General features: G+C 45.3%; 1 protein-coding gene across 2 annotated transcripts; it reads left to right on the forward strand.

Annotated features, from left to right (window-relative positions):
- The first annotated feature begins 965 nt into the window (after window positions 1-965).
- On the forward strand, window positions 966-16,592 carry LOC117350092 (dnaJ homolog subfamily A member 1-like). 2 transcript variants are annotated; one of them, XM_033924052.1, is made up of 9 exons: window positions 973-1,115; window positions 2,190-2,325; window positions 7,082-7,225; window positions 8,563-8,752; window positions 11,287-11,391; window positions 11,760-11,987; window positions 12,776-13,006; window positions 13,741-13,841; window positions 15,135-16,592. In XM_033924052.1, the coding sequence occupies exons 3-9, from the start codon at window positions 7,094-7,096 to the stop codon at window positions 15,342-15,344; spliced, it is 1,197 nt and encodes a 398-aa protein (XP_033779943.1). In that variant the 5' UTR covers window positions 973-1,115; window positions 2,190-2,325; window positions 7,082-7,093; the 3' UTR covers window positions 15,345-16,592. The 2 variants fall into 2 exon arrangements, with proteins under 2 accessions (XP_033779944.1, XP_033779943.1); XM_033924053.1 differs by lacking the exon at window positions 2,190-2,325 and having other exon boundaries at window positions 966-1,115.
- The last annotated feature ends 7,349 nt before the right edge of the window (window positions 16,593-23,941 follow it).

Here is a 23,941-nt window from a genome sequence, read left to right on the forward strand (position 1 = left end):
TGGTTAGGTATCTGGGAATCAAGTGTACTTTTTTCCTCTGCAGACCACTTGAAGGAGTTTATAGGTTGTTATAGGTGATTCAAGACAAAGTTAGACAAGTTCCTGCTGAACTAGAACATACGCAGGTAAGGCTGGTCTTTGACCTAAGGGCCGCCGCCGCAGGAGCGGACTGCTGGGCACGATGGACCACTGATCTGACCCAGCAGCGGCAATTCTGTTAAGATCATCAAGGAATGATTAAAGAGGGACTCTTTGAAGTAATGCGTTTAGATAACATTAGCGGTTTTAGCGCACGCTAAACCCGCACTACGCGGCTAGAACTAACGCCAGCTCAAGGTCTAGTGCAGTTGGCAATTTAGCGCACACTTTTCCGCGCATTAACACCCTAACGCAGCTTAGTAAAAGGAGCCCTAAGCTTTTCTTCTGAAAAATTTATACTTCAGTTTTTCTCTTATATAGTTTGACCGCTCTCCTCGCTCTTGTGGTCTAAGAAGGGGGATTTTGATTGGTTTCTAGCGTAAGAATGATTTTCCTTAAGTGGTCTCGATCGATTTCCTTCCCTGCGTTTAATGGTGCGAAATTTATTCTTGCGAAGTTTAATGTAAAACTAGAACTAAAAGGACGTTTTGGCTCCCCCTCAGCGGCTCGAGCGCTCTCCCCGTTTCCAGAAGCTTCTCCCGAGAGCCCGCGCAAACGCCCCTCCTCCTCCTCCTCCTCGCGCCCGGGAAGTTCTACATCCGTTTTCACGACGAGAACGCGGCTTCCCGCGCTCCCCACGGGCACGACAGAAAACCCTCCTTCTTCTCCACACGCGCGAGGCGGCGCCGACGACGCTTTCCAACGGTTTTTAGTCGACGGAATCGCTAGACGAGCGCGCGAGGCGACTCCACCCCCTTCCCTCGGCTAACCGGGGTGGCTGGGGGCGTGTCCGGCCTATCAGCGGGTGGAAAGGATGGCGGAAGGAGGAGTCGGGATGCTGAAAGGAAACACCCGCGGCTGAAAGCAGCCTATGGGCGGCTGGGGGGCGTGTCCGTGCTTCCAGAGAGTTCTGAACGGATGGAGAAGGAGCTGGGAGGCGCCGGGTGGCTCCAGAGTGACGGCCGAGAAGGAGCGGGGTAAGTGTCACCCGTGGGGCAGGAGGGGGGTCTGCTTGCATTTCCTTTGGCCCTCGGCTTTGCTTAGAGGGGGGGGGGCTGCAGGGTCTCTTGTGTGCATTTGTTGGGGGGGTCCTGGGGGCTTCAGGGTCTCTTGTGTGCATTTGCTACGGGGGTCCTGGGGGGCTACAGGGTTTATTGTGTGCATTTGCTAGGGGGGTCTTGGGGGGCTGCAGGGTCTCTTGTGTGCATTTGTTGGGGGGGTCCTGGGGGCTATAAGGTCCCTTGTATGCATTTGCTAGGGGGGGTCCTGGGGGGCTTCAGGATCCCTTGTATGCATTTGCTGGTGGGGTCCTGGGGGCTTCAGGGTCTCTTGTGTGCATTTGCTACGGGGGTCTTGGGGGGGCTGCAGGGTTTCTTGTATGCATTTGCTACGGGGGTCTTGGGGGGGCTACAGGGCCTCTTGTATGCATTTGCTGGGAGGGTCCTGGGGGCTATAAGGTCCCTTGTATGCATTTGCTACGGAGGTCTTGGGGGTCTAGAGGGCCTCTTGTATGTATTTGCTACGGGGGTCTTGGGGGGGCTACAGGGCCTCTTGTATGCATTTGCTGGGGGGGTCCTGTGGGCTACAGGGTCTCTTGTATGCATTTGCTACAGGGGTCTTGGAGGCTCCGGGATCTTCCAGTGTAGGGATTTTTCTGTCGGGAGTATGCAATGGTCTCAAGATGTCAAATACAGTAGTTGGGAGTTTCAAGGAACTATGGGTAAAAACATTGAAGAGGTCCTCTAAGTGGTTGGGCTTCAATGGGAGATGTCTGGTTGAATGTCATCTTTTCTTCCTTTTTTCTTGGGTTACCAGTAGTTTTCCCTGGGGAGAAGAGGGACAGGTCTGGTCCTTTTTCACTTAGGGCATCAAAATGTGCGATTCCTTTTTAAAAACAGCCGCCCTGCCTTTTCACTAGTGTACATAAACTTTTAAAAACGGACAACTTGAAAGCCCTTCTTTAAATGGGATGATTCATCTCCTCCTTCTCCTCTCCTCCCCTGACATTGGGGCTTCCAGCAGTTGGTAGATAAGACTCCCTTTGTGTTCAGCCTGTTTACAGATGGTATTTCTTCTGAACCTGAGAAACAACTGTTTCCTGAAAAGCTGAAGGACAGAGATCACTGCCGGGAAGACTGGATGAGCCATTTTGATTCTTCATCTGCTGTGTTAAACTATGAAAATGGGGTGAGGACATATAAATGATAAGAAGCGAGGAGTTTTTCCACCAGCTGACGTTGCAAGATAGTTTAGTGTCTTCTCTTTGCTTAGCTCAAGATAAGGAACCGTGCGTGCAAAGTTCCATATTATGATTTCCTTGAGAGTTGCAGCGTGGGGTTTTTGTTTGTTTTTTTTCTTTTATTTTACTTTTGCAAACTTCCCTGTTAAATATGACGGACAAGGAAGTTGAACCTTTGAAGTGATAAAGTGGGGTTCTTGCTTTCACATCTAGGTCAAGACTTCAGGGTATGTATGGGCTACTGTTTGTTGTGCATGCTTCTTAAATAAAAACTTTGCTTGCCATATAGATCTTCTGGGAAAGAGTCTCGGCTGTAAAATAGCAACACCAGCTGGCCAGACTCGGGTTCCACTGGTATAGAGCTTAAGGGGGAAAGCATGGTGTCTGGAGTCCTTGAGCAAGGATTGTGCCTGGACCGGGTTACGGGAGGACACTTACCATATATACTCGAATATAAACCAAGATTTTATATTCGAGTCGGCACTGACCTGCCCCCTTCCCGAATCTGTTGCAGGCCTTGGACGGTAAGACCTGGTGGTCCAGCAGTGGACCAAACCTATTCTCTATTTGTGTAGTTTGCAATATGCTGGACTAACCCATATGGAGATCTTACCCCCTGGGGCTAACCGAAATAGTCACCATCAATCGGATCACGTCAGTAGGAAGCAACATAACTTCTGCTAATGTGGCTTCTTCATTTTTTTTTTTAATTTGCATTTGTAATATATATTTATATATAATGAAATACAAAGAAATCAGTAACTGGAATAATTCAGAAGATATTTAAATTAGAATACTAACCCTGCCCACGCCATCATCATCATCAAACATTACAAAATTATCTATATCCAGTCATCTCGCCCCTCGTTGGATACTTCTTTTTCAATCGGTAATCTTTCAAGCTGGGCAGAATCAAAGTAAATATGCCTCGTAGAATTGAATGTTATCGCGCATTTACAGGGGAATTGGAGGAAGACAACGCCTTCTCATCCTGTTATCCTGCCTTTCAATTTCAGAAACTCTTTTCAACATGACTGATTGGTCTTAGCTACGTTCAGAAAAGAGCATGTTTGATTGATGGTTGAATGGGATTTGTGGTGTTTCTTATAAAGCAGAAGATGAGATTTTGTGAAAGGTGAATTAAGTAGGGATATGGGTAGCAGAAGCTTTTTTTTTTTTTTTTTAATATAGATATAAGATCATGTTTTAAATACTTTGTTGACTATAAACTGCTTGGAATTAATTGTAAGCCAGTGATCTGCTCTGCTTAGTGCTGTAAAGTGTTCAGAAAAACAAACAGTTTAGAAAAGGTCCTTCTCTATCATTTGTGGGTTTGGTGTGAAATGCTATCCTAGTGAATGGAAGAGAGAATTGGAGATTGACACGGGGACAAATTTTTCCCTGTCCCCGCAGGAATTCTTTCCCGTCTTGGCGAATTCTTTTCCTGTCCCTGCCCCATTCCTGCAAGCTCCGTCCTCATCCGCACAAGCCTCAAACCCTTTAAAATCCTAAGTAGCAACATTGTAGAGCTCAGATTGTGATGTCATAATGCCTCATTCCACCAATGCCTAAGCTCCGTCCTCATCCGCACAAGCCTCAAACCCTTTAAAATCCTAAGTAGCAACATTGTAGAGCTCAGATTGTGATGTCATAATGCCTCATTCCACCAATGCCTAAGCTCCGCCCTCATCCGCACAAGCCTCAAACCCTTTAAAATCCTATGTAGCAACATTGTAGAGCTCCGATTGTGATGTCATAATGCCTCATTCCACCAATGCCTAAGCTCCGTCCTCATCCGCACAAGCCTCAAACACTTCAAATCTTAAGTAGCAACATTCTAGAGCTCCGATTGTGATGTCATAATGCCTCATTCCACCAATGCCTAAGCCCCGTCCTCATCCGCACAAGCCTCAAACCCTTTAAAATCCTAAGTAGCAACATTCTAGAGCTCCGATTGTGATGTCATAATGCCTCATTCCACCAATGCCTAAGCCCCGTCCTCATCCGCACAAGCCTCAAACCCTTTAAAATCCTAAGTAGCAACATTGTAGAGCTCAGATTGTGATGTCATAATGCCTCATTCCACCAATGCCTAAGCTCCGTCCTCATCTGCACAGCCTCAAATACTTTAAAATCATAAGTGTTTGAGGCTTGTGCAGTTAAGGCAGAGCTTACAGGAATGGGGCAGCGACAGCGACAAAACTCACGCGGACAGAGCGAAGAAAGTGAACAATGAAAGGGCTACCTTTTCCTTAATTATTCGCTCTAGAGAATGACGCGGGGACAAATTTGTCCCTGTCCCCACAGGAACTCAGACGGGGGTTGGGGGGGAGGTGGAATTTATTAAGGGAAGCTCTTGCCCTACATCAGGGGTGTCAAAGTTCCTCCTCGAGGGCCACAATCCAGTCTCATGCATATTCATTGGGGAAATCCTGAAAACCTGACTGGATTGCGGCCCTCGAGGAGGGACTTTGACACCCCTGCCCTACATCAATCCTCCCTCTCCCTTCCAAGTGTCCTCTGAGTACAGGTGTTCAGTTAGCTTCATAAGAGCAGTGTGATATGGCCAAGCTGGCATCTCTTAAGTGTTGGTGGTTATTCAGTCTGTAAACCGCACCGGCAGTGTGTGTGTGTGTGTGTGTGTGTGAGGGGCGATGCTCTCTCTTTTCCTGGTCGGGAAGCTAATAGTTACATTCCAGCAGCAAACATTGTCTTGCCGAGTAACATAGTGATGGCAGATGAAGATCTGTAAGGCTCATCCAGTCTGGCCAAGCTGCAGTGTTGGCTTAATCATACAACATAATATGGAGGCCCATAATTGACATTGACTGAAACTCAATTAACCAGAACTCTCAAGCAACCAGAAACTACATTTATCCAGCATCTATCAATCCTCGTGGGTGCCGGTTAACTGAGAGTCTATTGTATATCCATTTCTATACCATGACTAATTGCAGGGTGGACTAGTTTCAGACTCGCCAGTTGCAATACCTGGAAGCCGCTAACTTTCGGACTCTCTTCCTGAATTAAGAGTTATAAATGCATATGTTTGGACATAGAAGTCTTTACGGTGCCATCTTGATGCGTAATTGAGACAGCCGTTAAAACACTAATCCCCCAACTGAGCCATTTAGCCAGGTCTTCGATCCAGTGGTTCCCAACCCTATCCTGGAGGACCACCAGACCAATCGGGTTTTCAGGCTAGCCCTAATGAATATGTATGAGTGAGATTTGCATATAATGGAAGTGAGAGGCATGCAAATCTGCTCCATGCATATTCACTAGGGCTAGCCTGAAAACCCGATTGGCCTGGTGGTTGGGAACCACTGCTCTATGTCCCTTGTCATCTGGGATCTTTCTCTTCATGCTCCTCAAGAGGTGGGCAAAATTCATACGAACTTTTGAGCATGGATTAGCCTTTAGGTAAATGGCACTACACATTGTGTGCAGCTTACAACCCTCTATGCCAGGGATCTCAAAGTCCCTCCTTGAGGGCCGCAATCCAGTTGGGTTTTCAGGATTTCCCCAATGAATATGCATTGAAAGCAGTACATGCGCATAGATCTTACGCATATTCATGGGGAAATCCTGAAAACCCGATTGGATTGCGGCCCTCAAGGAGGGACTTTGAGATCCCTGCTCTATGCTCTGTTTTAAAGTGTGAAGGTAATTTAATTTTGCTTTGATTCCTTCTTTCTGTGTCTGTCCCATGCAATTTGAATACGGTTATTATCCGGGGATTAGTGGATACCGGATAACTGTTTTTCTGGTTAATTGAGAGAACCTTGTCTAACGCACTCTCAATTCTCCCACCCTGAAGCGCTAGTGAGGCAGCGGTCTTGAGCTGCAAAACCCGCCCTCCCTCAAGTCCCAAAGTGGCAGTAGCAGGCGGTCCTGAGCTGCAAACTACCTTGCTCCTTCCCTCCCTCTCTTTCCTCACCCAAAGCGCAGCGGTCAGCAGGAGGCAGCCTCACAACAGGCTGTTTGTGGCCAGCCCTGGCAGGGCCTTTCCTCTGATGCATCAGAAGTGACACGTCGGAGGAAAAGCCCTGCCGGAGCTGGTTGCGAACAACCTGTGCCTCCTGCTGACCGCTGTGCTTTGGGTCAGGGAGAGGGAGGGAGTTTGCGGCCCAGGACCACGGCCTGCTTCTGCCACTTCGAAGCTTGAGGGAGGAGGGCTTTGCGTCTCGGGGCAGGAGGGAGGGTGGTTCATAGCTGTTTTGGGGTTTGAGAAAGGATTTGCGGTTCAGGATGCTGCTGCTGGTGCTTTGGAAGACGACCCCCCCCCACACACACACACACACTGGTGATTTTTTTTGGGGGGGGCGGTTGTGTGCGACAGTCCAACAGTTTCCATTCAAAAATAGTCATTTCTGTTCTCCAACTTTGGACGTCTAACTGGAAACGTCCAAGCCGGACTTAAATGGTTCTCTTTTTTTATGCCCCCCCCTCCCCACACACGCCTTCCAGAAGGGTATTCCAGTTACCAGCCTCGGTGGAAAAATATTTCCTGATGTTAGTTCTAAGTTTACCGCCCTGCAGCCTCAATTCATGTCCTTGAGTTCTAGCATTTCCCTGTCACTGATAAAGATCTGTTGATGATATGAATGCCTTTCAAGTTTTTTTTAAATGTCTGTATCGTATCTTTGTGGCTGATGTCTAGAGATTAAATCCAAACTCGATCCTCTCTGCCCCTTTCTCCAGTGCATGTGAAACATGGTGAAAGAAACTGGTTTCTACGACGTGCTGGGAGTCAGACCAGGTGCTTCACCGGATGAAATCAAACGAGCGTTTCGGCGGCTGGCCTTGAAATACCACCCTGACAAAAATCCCACAGAAGGAGACAGAGTACGTAGAGAGATGGGGCAGCCATTAATTATACTAGTAGACTATGCTTAAATCTGTCGTCTGCCCCCATCTAGTCCATGTTCTTGTCCTTCTCCACTGTTTCTACCCCCACCTGGTCCTTTTGAGTCTTAACTAAATGTGGTAGACTACTATTATTTCTATAGCGCTACCAAACGCACGCAGCACTGCACAGATTCAAAAAGAAGCAGACAGTCCCTGCTCCAAAGAGCTTACAATCTAAACCGCCAAGATAGACAGACAAACAGGATGTCATGGATACAGATAATAACATGCTAACCACACAGTTTCTTAGCCTATGAGAGATCAGTGATCAAATTATCAAATGTGTTTCTAAAACAGAGACTGGCCATGTTAAACCGAAACTTAGTGCTGTGTCCCTAAAGCAGCATGTTCCACTCAACTCCCAACCAGGACCAGTCTCTATCCCCCCCCTACCTTACGAGCCCTGGTGGTCTAGTGGCTCTGTCAGGGCAGGAGCAATTCCCAGTCACTACTGGTCATGCTTCCTCTGCCTCCAAAATGGCGGTCTTACAAGACTGCCGCTAGTGAGCGCAGCAGCCATTTTGAGACCGCAGCCGGCATGGTCAGGAGGAACCCAGGATCTGACTATGCCACTAAGGCTTATAAGGGAGGCCTGGGGAGAGGGGAACTACTCCTTTTTGGGTTAGGCTGGGCTGGACAAATTTTTCCCCATCCGTGCGAGTTCTTTTCCTGTCCCTGCCCCGTTCTGCAAGCTCCATCCTCATCTGCACAAGCCTCAAACATTTTAAAATCTTAAGTGTTCGAGACTTGTGTGGTTAAGGCAAAGCTTACAGGGATGGGAACAGGGAAAAATTTGTCTCCATGTCATTCTCTACTTATAGCAGCCAATTTCAGTTTTGGCCACAGATTCAGTTTCTTCTGAAACTGAACAAAAAAACAACCCATTTTAAATTGCTCTCTATTCCAAAATGTATCGCTTTTTATTTAAAAAAAAAAAAGTTAAAGTGGATATGGGGCCAGTGTGTGATACTCCATACCAAGCATTGTTCACTGCTGGTTTTGATTTCAAGTTTAGATATTGTGTTGTCTGGTAAAACAAGGGTCTCGGGTCTGATTCAGAGCCTGTTATTGTAGAAATCTGGAAGATCTGCGAGGTATTACCCCCCTCCCCCAAACAAGGACTGTCCATGCAGCGGCCATATTAGAAATTATAGAGGAGTAAAACTTCTCGCCCATTTTTTCAACTATGAAAACATATATCTTATGTTTGCATAGCTGTTTCAGGAGTAGCTGGCAGGGCTATCTTTCCACTTACCGTCTTATCTTTTTCCCAGTTCAAGCAGATCTTGCGGGCCTACGAGGTGTTGATAGACACAAAGAAGAGGGAGCTGTACGACCGAGGCGGAGAGCAGGCAGTGAAAGGAGCCGGTGCTGGGTGTAGAACAGGCTTCAGGTCCCCAATGGACATCTTTGACCTGGTCTTCGGAGGCATGACTCGTATGCGCAATCGCGCTGAAAGACGAGGTGAGTGAAGCTTTCCGTAATGAGACGTTTTTAGATTCCATTTTACCAATTTTGACTTGAAAATAGAGCTTTTACCCTTTTGTATACAAAGCAGTGGCGACGACCAAAGAGAGGAACGATGAACATCTCGGGAGTACACCAGGATTCAAAGGTTTAGCAAATGACCCGAAAACATCGATGAGGGATTCAGGCACTCATGACCAGTGTGTGGTGCAGTGGTTAAAGCTACAGCCTCAGCACCCTGGGGTTGTGGGTTCAAATCCCCCCATTGCCCCAAGTACATTAGAGAGATTGTGAGCCCACCAGGACAGACGGGGGAAAAAATGCTTGAGTACCTGAATGAATTCATGTCAACTGTTCTGAGCTCCCCTGGGAGAACAGTATAAAAAATGGAATAGATAAATAAGACATGACTGAAGGGCTGAGCCTAGGAATGTCCTAAAAGACACTATCCTAAAGCGTGTGGAATTTGGAAAAAGCTAATTTGACCATGTGACTCCTTTGCGCCAGAGTCTCCATTGGCTAAAATTCTACACGGTATTTTTATTCCCCTCATTCCTTTATTATGGACTATTTCTAGATTTTCCTTTGCAAGAGGTACCCAACAATTAAAACTCTCCCTTCCCTCTAGAAAAGGGATTAAAGGAGTTAAGACCTTCAGCCAACCCTTGGTCTTAAAAATTTCTCCAGTTCATTTCAGTCTTTCCGTAAATCTTTAAAAACTACTCTCTTCGCTAAACATTTTTGAAAGTTAAGTCCCTTGAAATTTTATATTCTTTTCAATTTCTATTTATCATTGTAAATTTTTCTTAGTTTCTTAACTACTGTAAACTGAGTCGAGCTTTCGACTCGGTAGATAACGTCAAGTTTAGTTAGGCATATCACAGTTTGAGGACCCTGGTGGAAGCGGATTGTGCCGAAACACCGCCGTGTCAGGTCGTCGTGAGCGCCACCTGTTGATGATTTTGGACAGTGCAATAAACCCTGTGAACTCTGGGGTCTCCTGAGTTTTGTCATTGGGCTTTCTGCAAGGACCTTTTCCCTCTTTCTATATTGATATTTGAAACAAGCCCATCAGAATAGAGATTATCTAGTCAAGGTAAAATGCTTGCTGTTGTGGTTTTCATTTTTACTTCTAATTGCATACTGTGGTATCGATTGGTCTGCATGGCCTAAGTGATATCGCACACACTGTGGGATGCTACTTGGGATGCCTCTTAATTGTGGCAGAACCCAGAGAGGTACAGGACAGCACTTAAGTCGAAGTTACCGGAAAATACTTTTTAAAAGCAATAGGAGGAAATTTTTTTTTTCCACTCAGAGAATAGTTAAGCTCTAGAACACATTCCCAGAGGTTGTGGTAAGAGCGGCTAGCGTAGCTGGTTTTAAGAGAGGTTTGGACAATTTCCTGGAAGAAAAGTCCATAGTCTGTTATTGAGAAAGACATAGGGGAAGCCACTGCTTGCCCTGGCTTAGTAGCATGGAATGTTGCAACTCTTTAGGGTCCGGAATCTTGCTATTCTTTGAGATTCTGCCTGGAATCTTGATACTTGTGGGGGGGGGGGGAAGGTTCTAGAATCTTTTGTTACTCTTTGGGGTTCTGGAATATTGCTATTCTCTGGGGTTCTGGACTTTTGCTATTCTTTGGGATTCTGCCTGGAATCTTGATACTCTTTGGGGTTCTAGAATATTTTGTTACTCTTTGGGGTTCCGGATCTTGTTGTATTCTTATCCGTTTAAGAACATAAGAACATAAGCAGTGCCTCCGCCGGGTCAGACCATAGGTCCATCCTGCCCGGCAGTCCGCTCCCGCGGCGGCCCAAACAGGTCACGACCTGTCTGAATCACCAGAAGGGGCTCCCTTGCCACCTTGGTTTCTCATTGAAGTCCTATCTTCCCATCGAAGTCCTAACCCTCCGGTCTTGCACATGTACGACCTGGTTGGGTTTCTATACTTATTACCTGGTTAGCTTTCTATACCTGTGTTACATCCCAGCTCCTCCCTCAGTATCCCACGATCCCTTTATCCCTCAGGAATCCGTCCAATCCCTGTTTGAATCCCTGTACCGTACTCTGCCTGATCACTTCCTCCGGTAGCGCATTCCAAGTGTCCACGACCCTTTGGGTGAAAAAAAACTTCCTTGCATTTGTTTTGAACCTATCTCCCTTCAGTTTCTCCGAATGCCCCCTCGTACCTGTTGTCCCCTTCAGTCTGAAGAATCTGTCCCTATCCACCCTCTCCATGCCCCTCATGATCTTGAAGGTCTCTATCATATCTCCCCTGAGCCTCCTTTTTTCCAGAGAAAAGAGCCCCAGCCTATCCAACCCCAGCCTTTAACTTTCTTATTAATACTTTTCTCTCAGCTTTTTATAAATTTTCATTAAGATGAGAAACAAACTTATCTTGCAGCACCATCTCATTTCTTATTTTATTTTTTTTTTCTTTTGCCAAGTTCTGGCGCTGTCTATGCTACTCTGTAGTCTTGTAAGGTGGTTTTTAATCTGTTTTCACTTGTTTGCCCCTTTTCTCATAGGACGGCCGGTGATTCACGCGCTCCCTGTGTCTTTGGAGGACCTGTACAATGGGGCTACTCGCAAACTGTCCTTGCAGAAGAATGTGATCTGTTCCAAGTGCAATGGTATGATGGCAAAAATGTAATTGCCGTTCGGCTAGCAAGGGAAAGGTCTGTGTAATAATATGAGCCTGGCAATTAACATCAAAGCCCCTTCTCTAGGGAGTTTCCGGAATAAATCTCAGTGTGACTGGCTTTCTGTTACCGATTCCTATTATGATAGCGCTATGGATCGTAATGAAAGATCATTTACTAAAAGATTCCTCCCCTATCAAAACATGGAAAAGAAATAATCGCGCTAAGTGTTTTATATTGAGCTATACGTGGAAGAAATGGGTTTCGGAGATGACATATGTCTCTTGCCAACGGACCCATGGCATGTCTTGAATCCCCTCCATTCCAGGACCCTTTTTTGGTTTTTTTTGTTCCTGCAGGGTGTGGCACCAAAGAGGGCACCATAAGCCGCTGTCCCGAGTGCCATGGCACAGGCATGGAGGTGCACGTCGAACAGCTGGGGCTTGGGATGATCCATCCCATTCAGACGGTGTGTTCGAGCTGCCAGGGTCAGGGCGAGTGGATCCGGCCCCGGGACCGCTGCCATGCCTGCAACGGCCGGAAAGTGGTTCGGGAGAGGAAAATCCTTAATGTACATATAGATAAAGGTAAAGATTTTGGGAAGTGTAGAGCCTTAAGCAGGATGTCGGCAGACAGAAGAATATACAGTCAAACCTTGGATAACGAGTAACGTAGTTTACGAGTGTTTTGCAAGATGAGCAAAACATTTTCTTAAATTTTAACTCGATAAACGAGCGTTGTCTTGCAGTGCGAGCACACATTCATGTGTCACATCAAATACGCACAATATATGCGGGTCGCATCACTGATCACGGCTGAGTGTAATACATGCACCCGCAGTTCCAGGCACGCACAACATACGCACATCTTGTGCTGAGCGCGACGGAACATAATGAAAGCATTGCACCCAATTCAGCTGCAGTATAGTTACTGTTCGAAACGAGTGAGGTCTTGCAATACAAGTACGTACAGTACTATATTTTGTATTAAAGTTTTTGGGTTGTGGAATGAATCGTCTGAGTTTCCATTATTTACTATGGGGACATTTGCCTTGATATACGAGTGCTTTGGATTATAAGCATGATTCTGGAATGAATTATGCTCGCAAACCAAGGTACTACTGTAATTATAAAAACTGATTTGGCTATACTCAACTCCTAACCCAGTAAGATGATGGTGTTAGTCCAGTAAGCACAGGTTTCACTATGCTAAATTTTTTTTTTAAATCCACAGAAGGATCCTTTTGAAGGATCTATGCTTTCAGATACGGTCTGCAATTCCCTCGGTTGTCTCTTCCCAGACAAACTGTTCATTTCTGTTCCTTGAATTAAGTAATCCGTATTTCCCGTCTCGATTCCACTGTTGGGTTTTTCAGGCATGAGGGATGGTCAGAAGATCTCGTTCCACGGAGAAGGGGACCAGGTGCCAGGGCTGGAGCCAGGGGATATCGTTATTGTCCTAGATCAGAAGGAGCACCCCACGTTCCAGCGTCAAGTCAACGACCTCATCGTGAAATTGGAGATCGACCTGGTGGACGCGCTGTGTGGCTGCAGACAGACCATCCGCACCCTTGACAACCGGATCTTGCTGGTGACATCGCGGCAAGGTAGGAGCATGGAGAACTCGTGTGAGCCAAAACAGCAGTGAGGGTGCCGCATCACTTCGACCTGAGGTTGCAAACAGCATAGACAAAAGCCTATTGCAAATTCAAGTTTTGCTATGAAAATTCCTGGCATAGAAGCCACTTTTTAAATTAGGATTTGGAATCTTGGTATTTAATCAGAGCCCTTTGTTTTTTTGGATGTAGCAGTCCCAGATGAGAGAACACTTAAAATATAGAGATCAGAAACAGTTTCCCAGCTAAGACAGAAAGAAAACACTCAAAGTCGGCCTAGCAGTAGAACAAAACTGCTTTCTAAAAGGCTTTAGAAATGGTTATTTAGGAAGCTGTTTTTCAAAAGATTAAAATTATGAGATGAAATTGCTTGCAACTCATTTTTTTGTGGGTAAAGTACTTGAATGGACGTAACATATGGAGCATTCATTTTGAAATCTTTGCCTGTGGTTTTCAGCTGCTTTTTTAAAAAAAAGGATGTAAAGTTCACAAGTATTGAAGTATCTGTGGCACAAATTAGCAGATGACCTGCACCGTTCCCATGTACTTTGAGCCCTGTTCGTTTTTCACCATCTAAATAGCTGTTGTAAACTTCGGAAACTGGATAAAAACTAGGAATCGGCCTTCACTGGGTCAAAAAGCAGCTGGTCCAGTGAACGATATTCTCAGGGTGACTTCAAGGTAGCGGAGCTGGTGTAAAGCTCTAGTCCTTTTGCTTTGAGCAGGTGACGTCATCAAGCCCGGAGACACGAAGTGCATTCCTAACGAGGGCATGCCCATCTACCGACACCCATTTGAGAGAGGAAGACTCCTGGTGCACTTTGAGGTGAGGGCAGAGATGATTGCACTTCTGCCACGGACTGGCCTTTTAATGGTGATGGATTAGCTCACCTGCGCAGTCCCGTTATGCGAGTCCTAGCTAGAAATTTCGGACGAGCAGAGACCATGGGCAGGATGCTGGTGTTCCCTGGAGTCCCCCCTTGCCAGTCAGGTTTTCAGGATATCCACATTGAATTTGCATACACTGCCTCCATTATATGCAAACTTCTTTCATGCATATCCATTGTGGAGATCTTGAAAACCTGACTGGCAAGGGGGGACTCCAGGACTGAGTTGAGGAACACCGGCTTACAAAAGGCAAGAGCCAGTCAACAGCCGCTCTAGATTTAAGCCACGAGGCAGGTTCCAGCCGATCCCCGGCCTCCGTTGGCCTTTGGAATAAGACAGGTGACGGTCCCTAGAGAACAAGTGCAGGGCCGTTGTGTGAACCAGTCAGTTAACCCACTGAACTTCGCAACCCAAAAGATGTTTGGATTAACATGGCTCTTCTTGGGCAGATAATTTTAAATGGCAGAAATCTCTGTCATACAAACATGATTATGGGATCGCAACAGGACTGTGCATGCTTTATGGGGGAGGGGGAATTAGTCCCACTCCACAGTTCTAGTTATTTCTTTCAAACAACTTTATTTTTGGTTGGTGGAAAGCAGAAAGTCCTCCAAGAGGAAAACTACATGAATTTCACATTTGAAAGCTTTGAGGGAGGTGTGTTGGGGAAGGGAGGGGCTGGGGTCCTTTTTCCTCCATTCCCTCCCCTTCCAAAGTTGTAGGACTTCAGAAATAGCACAGCTCATCATCTTTTTAGCAGAGAGGGGCCGCCCTCTAAACACTGCTCCATAATTGGGAAGGGTTTACGGCAGGGCTGCCCCACCTCTGTCCTTGAGGGCTGCAAGCCAGTTGGGTTTTCAGGGATTTTGACAAGAGTAACCCTGAGCTGAATTTGAAACCAGATCTCTGGCGCATCAATTGTGGAAGACCCGACTGAAATGCAGTCCTTGAGGATCGAGGTTGTTCGCTTCTAATTCATAGCAGGGGGCGATGATGATACCAGACCCACCTTTGTCCCTCCATGGAGTTTGGGCAGCAGTTTCCTGCAGGAGGTTTAGGAATTCAATGTGCCTCTTTGATTGTCTACATGCTTTAAAAATTAAAAAAAAAAGCAAAAGCCTCTTTGCTTTGTAGAAGTCTGAGCATTAACAGCTACAGAGTCCTAGAGACTAGGGGTGGTGGGGATGGACCCACTGGTGCTGCTTACTCATTCCTGCTGAATTTCCACTAGGTGAAGTTCCCGGAGCCAGGCTGGCTGCCCAGCGAGCGGCTTCAGCAGCTGCAGAGTTGCTTCCCCCTGCCAGAGCAGCACATGAACACCGAGGAGACGGAGGAGGTCAAATTGGTGGACTATGACCCCAGTGCCGAACGCAGTCGGTACCAAGGCGAGGCTTACCACGAAGATGACCCACGGCAGCATGTTCAGTGTCAGACGTCATAGGGCCAGATGTTGTCGCCCACGTGGACTTTGTTGGCTGGGGCAAGGTGGCTGTACAGGTTAAGGGTGTAAATAGTGCTGGGGGGGGGGGATAAGTTCTGACAGACTTAATTCTCTATAAGAAATAATCAAATTCTCTCTTCACCTCTCCCCAATTCCCTGCCCCCAAAGACAGTCTGATGTAACTCGTTTCTCTTTGGCCCGCTTCTACCATCTTGAGTATATATAATGCTCAAAGTTCTGTCCGTTTCTGTAAATGTCCTCTTGGAGCAAGAGGCTGCTTTATAGATTGCACTTGGGCTTTTGACTGAGCTCAGCACTGCAGCAGAGAAGAGGGAAAAGCTTTCTGGAAGCGGAGGAATAGTTGGCTAGCCTTAGACTTCTGCGTAAGGAGTCGTGTTGTGCACCCCTAGAGGGGCTGGAGGCAGACTGAGAACCCCCAAATTGCAGTGCATCCTCTTTAGAGCTGCTTCTCCCATGAGATTTTAAAATGAGTTTGAAGGGCTCCTTCCCTTATTAATTTCACAGGCTGAAATCGATCTGGGCTTTGTGGCATGTTCCCTGGGGCTGCACCACTGCTAAAAGTTCAGATCAGATATGATGCTTGTGTAAAGTGCCGGACAGGAGCCAATCAGTAAAGGAAGTTCTAGCTTGTTAGATGTTTTTTAGATTTTATCACAGAAAGATAAATTTGGCCTAGATACAACTAGTTAATTTTAGGGCACGCATCTTATCTACCCATTACCAGTGGCATAGTTTTGCTGTGGATCTGTCCACTTCCCTTGTGTGTATGTTGCATGCGCGTAAAAACTGTTTGGGGTGGGCCCTCACCAAGTTAATGTTTTGTTAGTGGAAATTAGGAAAAGGCACAACAGGCTTTGACTTGGCCTATGCTCTGGAATCATTTAGTCAAGAGAGGTTCAGTTCAGTGCTCGATTGTTTTTTAAGAAGGTGACAGCCGCTACGGACACATTCTTAAACGTCCATATCTTTTATAAGTGTGTAACACTTTTTCAAAGCTGTTAACCTGTGTAATAAATCCCAAGACAAATGGGACCCCACGGTTCCCTCAATGTTCACAGCAAAATTGTTTTACCCTGTGTCAACTTCGAGTGGAGGTTGGGGAGAGGAAAGTCGCACAGGGTTTTCGTTTTAAAAGCTCTGTGTTAACTTTCTGTGCGTAATTTGCCTCTGTAATGGACAAGTGTATTTTGTATCTTTTTTAATTTATTAAACAGCTTCTAAACTGCTCTAGGCGGTATACAAAAAAAAATTCATAATAAATACAACGGGCTCAATATTCACAGCAAATGCAACAGGCCAGAGAGGCTCTAGCTCACTTAAATTGCTGATTGGGCAGTGCTGCTGAATATTGGCTTGACTGGTCCCGAAAAAGTGAGCCGGTCAGGTTGGGCCAGGGGGCAGTGCTGGGGAGGAACCAGTAGGCTCCAGCAGTATTCACCTGGGGCCCGCATAAAATGAGCGAGTGAATTAAGGACGACTCAAAAGCTCATCTTATGTTGGCCCTGACTAAATATTGGACTGGGGCCCACATGTTTTTTTGTTGTGGGGAGGGGGGATTGTCTTTTTTTAAAACACTGCACCGCTTTCCAACCCCTTTCTGTGTCGGTAACCCCACTCCTGGGCCTACCAACAAACCCGGTGACTGGAGTGCAGCTGCCTTTCAAAATGGCTGCCATGACAACTCACAATAGTTAAAAGTCAAAGTACCAAAACTCATTAGAGACATTAAAGCTTTCAAAACAACATGGTAGCGAAAAATCCTCAGAAAAACGTGATAGCCCCCTCTACTCAACAAAAAAGCTGTGATAAATCATATCATATAGGCATAATATAACATAACAATTGGCAGGACCGTGAAGTTCTTTTTAAGATTTTTATTCATTTTTTTTTTTTTTACATCTTACAACAAGTGTATCAATAAATTGACAATTGAAATTAAATACATCACTTGAATTTCTGTCATATTTAACAATAATACATAAAATTTAACCCTTCCCTCCCAACCCTACCATAACATATGCAATCAAATATATCCTATGAAATATTCTTTTTTGCTGATCTAAACATATAATAAAATTCAGAATTCCCATCCCTTCACTTGTACTGTACTTATAGGACCGTGAAGTTCTATGCGGTTAACAAAAGTTTATAATAGTGTATACAATTGAATAAATTGAAAATTACGTAAGTTAAAGACTCTCGGAATAGATTACTAAAGTACAATGTCCATAAACATGGAAATGAATTACCCAAATATTTAAGAAACAAGTATGTCTTTAAATTTCTTCTAAATTTCACATAAGAACTCGAAGACATGATTAGATTTTCCAAATGCCACCTGATATGACAAAAGATGCTGATGATGTTTTTTAAATTTGCAATCTTTAACAGACGGGAAGACAAAGTTCAGGTGCGAATTTCTCCTATGTTTCTTATTTGCAAAAGTAAAAAGGCCAATCAAGTATTTGGGAGAAAGTCCAAACAGAACTTTGAAACAAAAACAACCAAATTTAAACTTCACACACGCCTCCACTGGCAACCAGTGCAATTTCCGGTAAAATGGCGTGATATGATCATGCTTCAGCCCAAAGATCAATCTAACAGCCACATTCTGGACCATCCGCAGTCACTGCACATAAACACTTTACTAAGTCTCAAAAGGCCAACAGCAATTCATGTGCACAAAAATTTTTTTTAAAAAAACAGGACTAATCCGATGGATCAGAAGCCAACTTTCACTCCCTCCAGTATATTTCCACTTTCGAGATTTCGTTCCATCTCCAACACGTCCCAGTTCAATGCTTCTCAAATTCAACCCAACAAAGATCCTTGTTTCACCGAAACGTCGGCTGCCTCTGGGGGTTTTCTCACGACTCTGTGCACCAGTCGTGAGAAAAGCCCTGAGGCAGCCGACAATTGGGTGAAACAAATACCCTTGGGCTGAATTTGCTCTTACCTCTAAACTGCCCTCCAACTTCCTGTTGCCTTTCCTACAAGCGAGACAGTAGGAACTACACTTCTCCCTCTATATTCTCGGGGGATGTGGGCGGATCATAGGCGCGAATACGGAAAAACCGCGAATAACTTTTTTAAGTATTTGCGGTTTTTAGAAAAAGTCTTCCGTTTTTATTATTGCAACCCCAAATACCTTTTCTACAGTGATTTCTGGGCAGGTAAGCAAGCAGCGATTTCTGGGCAAGCATGCTGGGAAGAAGCCTTTCTCTCTATGGATGCTGGGAAGCAGCGTTTTTCTCAGTGCACACTGGGAAGCAGCAAATTTGTGGGAGAAAGCATGGTAGCAGCGATTTTCAGAGTGAATGGTAAGCGATACACTTATATCGGTACAGTAAAAGGAAAAAGAACATTAATGATGTAATTTTGGGGGGTGGAGTCAGCTTCCGAAAAATTGTGAATAAGCGAATCCACAGATACGGAAACCGTGGATACGGAGGGAGAAGTGTAGTTCTTTTTCTGCTCGTGTTCCTTTTTCTTTAACTTCAGTATTTCTCTGCTACTTGGCGTGATTTCTGTTTTTTTTGTGCTGCAGAGTATCTCCTTAGGGGACAGCTGTGGCTGGACAAGTCATTTAACCTCATTGCCTCGTCTAACAATTTAGGGGACAGAAAAATAAATGCTGTATCTGAATGTAAGAACATAAGTGTTGCCTCTGCCGGGTCAGACCAGGGGTCCATCGTGCCCAGCAGTCCGCTCCCACGGCGGCCCCCCAGGTCCATGACCTGAAAGTGTTCCCTACCTAACCTAAAATATCCATACCCTATTCGCTCAATGTACGGTAAACCTCTATCTGTACCCTGTTATCCCCTTTGCTTCCAGGAAGTCATCCAGTCCCTTTTTGAACCCCAGAATTGTACTCTGTCTTATTACCTCTCCGGGAAGCGCGTTCCAGGTGTCCACCACCCTCTGAGTGAAGAAGAACCTCCTTGCATTCGTTATGAATCTGTCTCCTCTCAGTTTTTCTGAATGACCTCTTGTTTTAGTTGTCCCTGCTAGTCTAAAGAATCTGTCCCTCTCCACCTTCTCTATGCCTTTCATGATTTTATAAGTTTCTATCATGTCCCCTCTCAGTCTCCGCTTTTCCAGGGTAAAGAGCCCCAGCCTGTCTAACCGTTCGGCATATGAAAGGTTCTCCATACCCTTTATCATCCTCGTTGCCCTCCTCTGGACCCTTTCGAGTATTGCCATGTCCTTCTTGAGGTATGGCGACCAGTATTGGACGCAGTATTCCAGATGTGGGCGCACCATTGCTCGATACAGTGGCAGGATAACTTCTTTTGTTCTGGTAGTGATACCTTTTTTGATAATGCCCAACATTCTGTTCGCTTTTTTTGAGGCCGCTGCACATTGTAACTTAACCTTTTTCCGTAGCATCTGAACTAATGACACTGTAATATAAATGATCACTGGTGTAGGAGTGTGGATTAATCGTATTTAAGCAGACCACAGAATTGGGCTTTTCCCCTCTCTACTATTGAAATATGAAAGTCTAAAGGGCTATGCGGTGCCCTAGTCTGCAGTTTTGAAATGCCCCTTTACAAAGTGCTTCCAGCAGGGGGCACTGTATCCTCAAAAACAGAGGATAAACTTACTGGCTATGTGTACAGCCCCAAAATATTTGGTTTGTCTTCCTAGTTTCCAGCTTTTTCACAGTTTTCAAGTTTTGTTTGTTTCCTATGTTTAAGGCACAGATAAGCTAAAGGTTTTACTCTCGTCCACTAGTACGTAGACTTGTCTACAATGAGTTTGTATGCACTAAAATTATTTAGGGTAAAGAGGATGGGACTTATATACTGCTTTTTCTGTGTGGTTATAAACAAAGCAGTTTTTTTAGGTAGGGCCTTATTTTGTACCTGCGCTAAGTGTTAAGTGACTTGCCCAGAGCCACAAGTCGCTGCCGTGAGAATTGAACTCGCAACCTTATTCAGTTTTCTATACCGTTCTCCCAGGGCAACTCAGAACGGTTTACACGAATGCCATGAAGCTGCTGTTCTAACCACTCGGCCATGCTTCCACTGTCCAATTATATTCACATCCCCTACCATTTTGCCTACACTCTGACTCTCAGCCCGGCAATTAAACTCCCCATTCTAAAAACACACCAAGAACTAAAATCGGAAGGACATCAATTTGTGGGCACCACGACCCTTCCGTGCCTTATTGCTTCTGTCTCTTTCAGAACCAAGGCTGGGACCTGGTGTTACCAGTTTTCACTTGGCACCACTGGGGGATGTGTTTTCCCCTGTCTTCTATGCCTGGCAATAATTTGGTCCCCCAACCCCAGGATCTGTGAGTACTTCTTCTGAAGCATCCCCAGCCAACCTGGACTCCAAGCTGGGTCATTGGCATGGCAAAGCACAAAAAGCCTGCCAGATGTGTGTTTTGCTTTAGCCGTTCTCATCCACCAATTTAACACTTGATGGATAAGTAGAACAAGGCCAGGAATCAATGCTGAGGAAGAAATGCTGTGTTATATGAAATTGCCTTTATAAACAAAAAACCACTGTGGAGAGATGATGTTCCTGATATAGACTTTATTAATAAATCAACTTAGTAATCCACATAAAAACCTCTAGGACCCAGTCCGCTGGGAGCATTGGACCCAACACGGTCCGTGTTTACTATTAATTATTTCTATAGTGCTACCGTTTAGACAAGAATGTCTTCCTCAGGGGTCCCTGCTAGTTCTTGGGTTGAAGATACGTGGGAAAACTAAACAATCCCCATTCCTGTAAACTCTGCACAAGCCTCGAACACTTATGATTTTAAAGTGTTTGAGGCTTGTGCAGATGAGGATGGAGCTTGCAGGAATGGGGCACAGCAAATATGATGAAGCCCCGTAGAAAGTGAATGGGCTTCATTCCGTTTGCCACGCCGATACTTGCTACCATGGCTTTGTCAAAGGGGCCTGAAGTTTGAAGGAGGGTTAAGTGACGTGCCTGTGATTACAAGGAGTCTTGGTGGGCTTTGAACCCGACTTCCCTGAATCTCATTAAATTAAAAAAAAATAAAAATGAATGAATGGCAAACAACCCCACAAAATCCAAACAATGAGGCAACTTTTATTTAAATTAAAAGATGGTTAAAAGCTTTTTTTTTTTTAAAAAAAAGCTTTTAATTTAGATATGGAAGTGGACTGCTATATAGGGTGTATTAGACTTTCTGCAATATATAATGGTAATTTCTTTTGTCATTTGTGCTTCTCTTATTTGTAAATGTTTGGTGAAAGTCTTTTCTAAAATTTTATGGCATTCATTTTTAAAAAATATTTGTAAACCGCTGAGTTTTGTAAAAGGTTATGCGGTGCATCAAATTTAATAAAACAAAACCATTTCCCTAGTTCTCTGTCTGCTGTTCTAACCATTAGATTTCCGAACTTTTAACTAAAACCTGTGTTGGGAAGACCATTGGGGGGGAAGGGGTCTTGTCTTGAAAGATAGGGTGAACTCTTCCTTTAACGAAACGTAAATGGTCTATGAACAACTCTCACATTGTCAAGATCTGTCCGAATTGAAAATAAGGTGAAACCCCTTCGTTGTAGACAAATGAAGCCCTTGGCCTGTTCCAGGCCCTCTTGAGTGTGTTTATGGAGATAAATGTACTAGAGATGTGTAGGTTGCAAATACACACTTCAACACCCACTCATGTGTGAGGGCAATTTGGGCTCATTAGTACTGGATTTGGATTTTTAAGCTTTTAATTGCCTTTTCCAAACCTGAGCTGAGGGCAATTTGCAGGCATGTGCAGGAGTTCTTTCCCTGTCCAAGTGCAATCTTAAGCGTTACCTGATGCCCAGGGTAAGGGAATGTGCTCGGGGTCGCGAGGAGTGTCCTAAAGCTTCTTTGGTTCTCTGCCCAATGATAGGCAATATCTGCAAGGGCTGGATTTTCATATGTACATGATTGTATACGTAATGGATATTTTAGATTTGTACAGTTGGTGGTGGAGGAAGGGCGGGAATCAGTCTGTGTGGACCTTGAGTTGCAGCTTGCCCGAGGATGACTTGACATCGGGTATAGAGAGTGGAGTCTCTGCTTCATTGGTCAATGCCAGTACATGATCAACCCCAGCAAGAGTAAAGAAGGAACTCTTGCTGTCAAAATTCTTCTAAGCGGAAATAATGGAGTGGAGCAGTAGATGAGGGGACGGAGAACCAGGGCAGGCCAGTTCAAATCTTACGACTGCTCCTTGTGATCTTGGGCAAGTCACTTAAACCTCAATTGTAGGGCTACCATACGTCCAGCAAACCTGGATATGGCCTCTTGTTTGGATGGTTTTATAAAATGGGGGAGTTTAGCTAGCTCTCCCAACCCCCCCCCCCCAACCTACCTCCTCCCCTGTTGCTGTAATTCAGTCTTCGGTGGGCCAGTGGCAGCAGTTTCACCTTGTCTCATAAGCCAACTCTCTTCAGGTCCTGCCTGTGTTGGAACAAGAAGTCGCTGCAGAGAGACAGCTTCCGGGGCAGGCTAGCGGCAGCAGGCTTACCTCGTCGCTGCTGCCAGCTGCCCGAAGATTAAATTACAGATGCTGGGGAGGAGGTAGGTGGGGGAGTCGGGAACTAGAGAGAGTTCATGAGGGAGGGCTGAAGAATCAGTGAGGGGAGGGAGCTGGAGAAGCGTTATGGAAAGGAGAGTGTACTGGAGCAAAAGAGCATGGAGTTAGGGTACTGTTGGATGGAGGAGAGACAGAAACAGCAGTAGTGGAGGTTGGAAGAAGAGAGAGGGGCACCCACAGGGAAGGAAGGAGGGAGAGAGAGAGAGAAGCACTAAAAGAGTACAGAAGATGGGAAGGGGGAACTGGGTGCAGGGTGGGGTCATGTGTCTTTTTTTTTTTGTCTTCACAAATATGGTGACCCTACTCCATTCTCCCAGGGCCCCTTTTACAAAGCCACAGTAGTGATTCCTGGCATGGCAAATGTGGCGAAGCCCATAGAAATTGAGTGAGCTTTGTTGGATTTGCTGTGCCTGGAATCGCTACCGCAGCTTTGTCAAAGGGGTTCCTTAGGTGTATTGTGATTTCGCAGAGGGCTCACAGTCTGTTATATCTGAATGTACACTGCTTGTTTACAGGGGATAGAAATTAAAATTTTAAAAATCTTCTGGTCCAGGGTCAGGCTGCGACTTCTGCATTCGACATCAGTACCACCCTCCGCACTGAAGCTAGAACAGTCCATCCTATGCTCTCTGTCTTTCAAGGGATCGGAGACAACTTGATCTGGTGGCCATGTTGGTCCACTTATAAAGGTAATAAATATAAATTAAAAAATGATCACTTTTTATTGAACTAATTTAAAATATTTTTGACTAGATTTTGAAGGCAATGCTGTCTTCAAAACAGAAAATGGGCAAATGATGACATATCAGAATATATAATTGAAATGTAAAAGCATTTCAATAACAGTCTCATGGGAAAAGGTGGTGGGGAGAGAGAAATGGGTGATCAGAGTGACAAACTAACTAGGTACTTGGGACCAGGATACTGGGCTTGAAGAACCTTCAATCTGTCCCAGTACTGCAATTCTTATGTGAGCCAAGTCTAGGACAATCAAGCCATTGTGACAT

The sequence above is a fragment of the Geotrypetes seraphini genome, chromosome 16 (assembly GCF_902459505.1).
Source record: "Geotrypetes seraphini chromosome 16, aGeoSer1.1, whole genome shotgun sequence".
Classification (NCBI taxonomy): domain Eukaryota; kingdom Metazoa; phylum Chordata; class Amphibia; order Gymnophiona; family Dermophiidae; genus Geotrypetes; species Geotrypetes seraphini.

Coding starts and splice junctions, on each gene's coding strand:
- LOC117350092 (XM_033924053.1), top strand. CDS start 7,094: ATGGTGAAAGAAACTGGTTTCTACGACGTGCTGGGAGTCAGACCAGGT. Junction 11,392..11,759: donor GATCTGTTCCAAGTGCAATG/GTATGATGGCAA, acceptor TTGTTCCTGCAG/GGTGTGGCACCAAAGAGGGC. Junction 13,007..13,740: donor GCTGGTGACATCGCGGCAAG/GTAGGAGCATGG, acceptor TGCTTTGAGCAG/GTGACGTCATCAAGCCCGGA.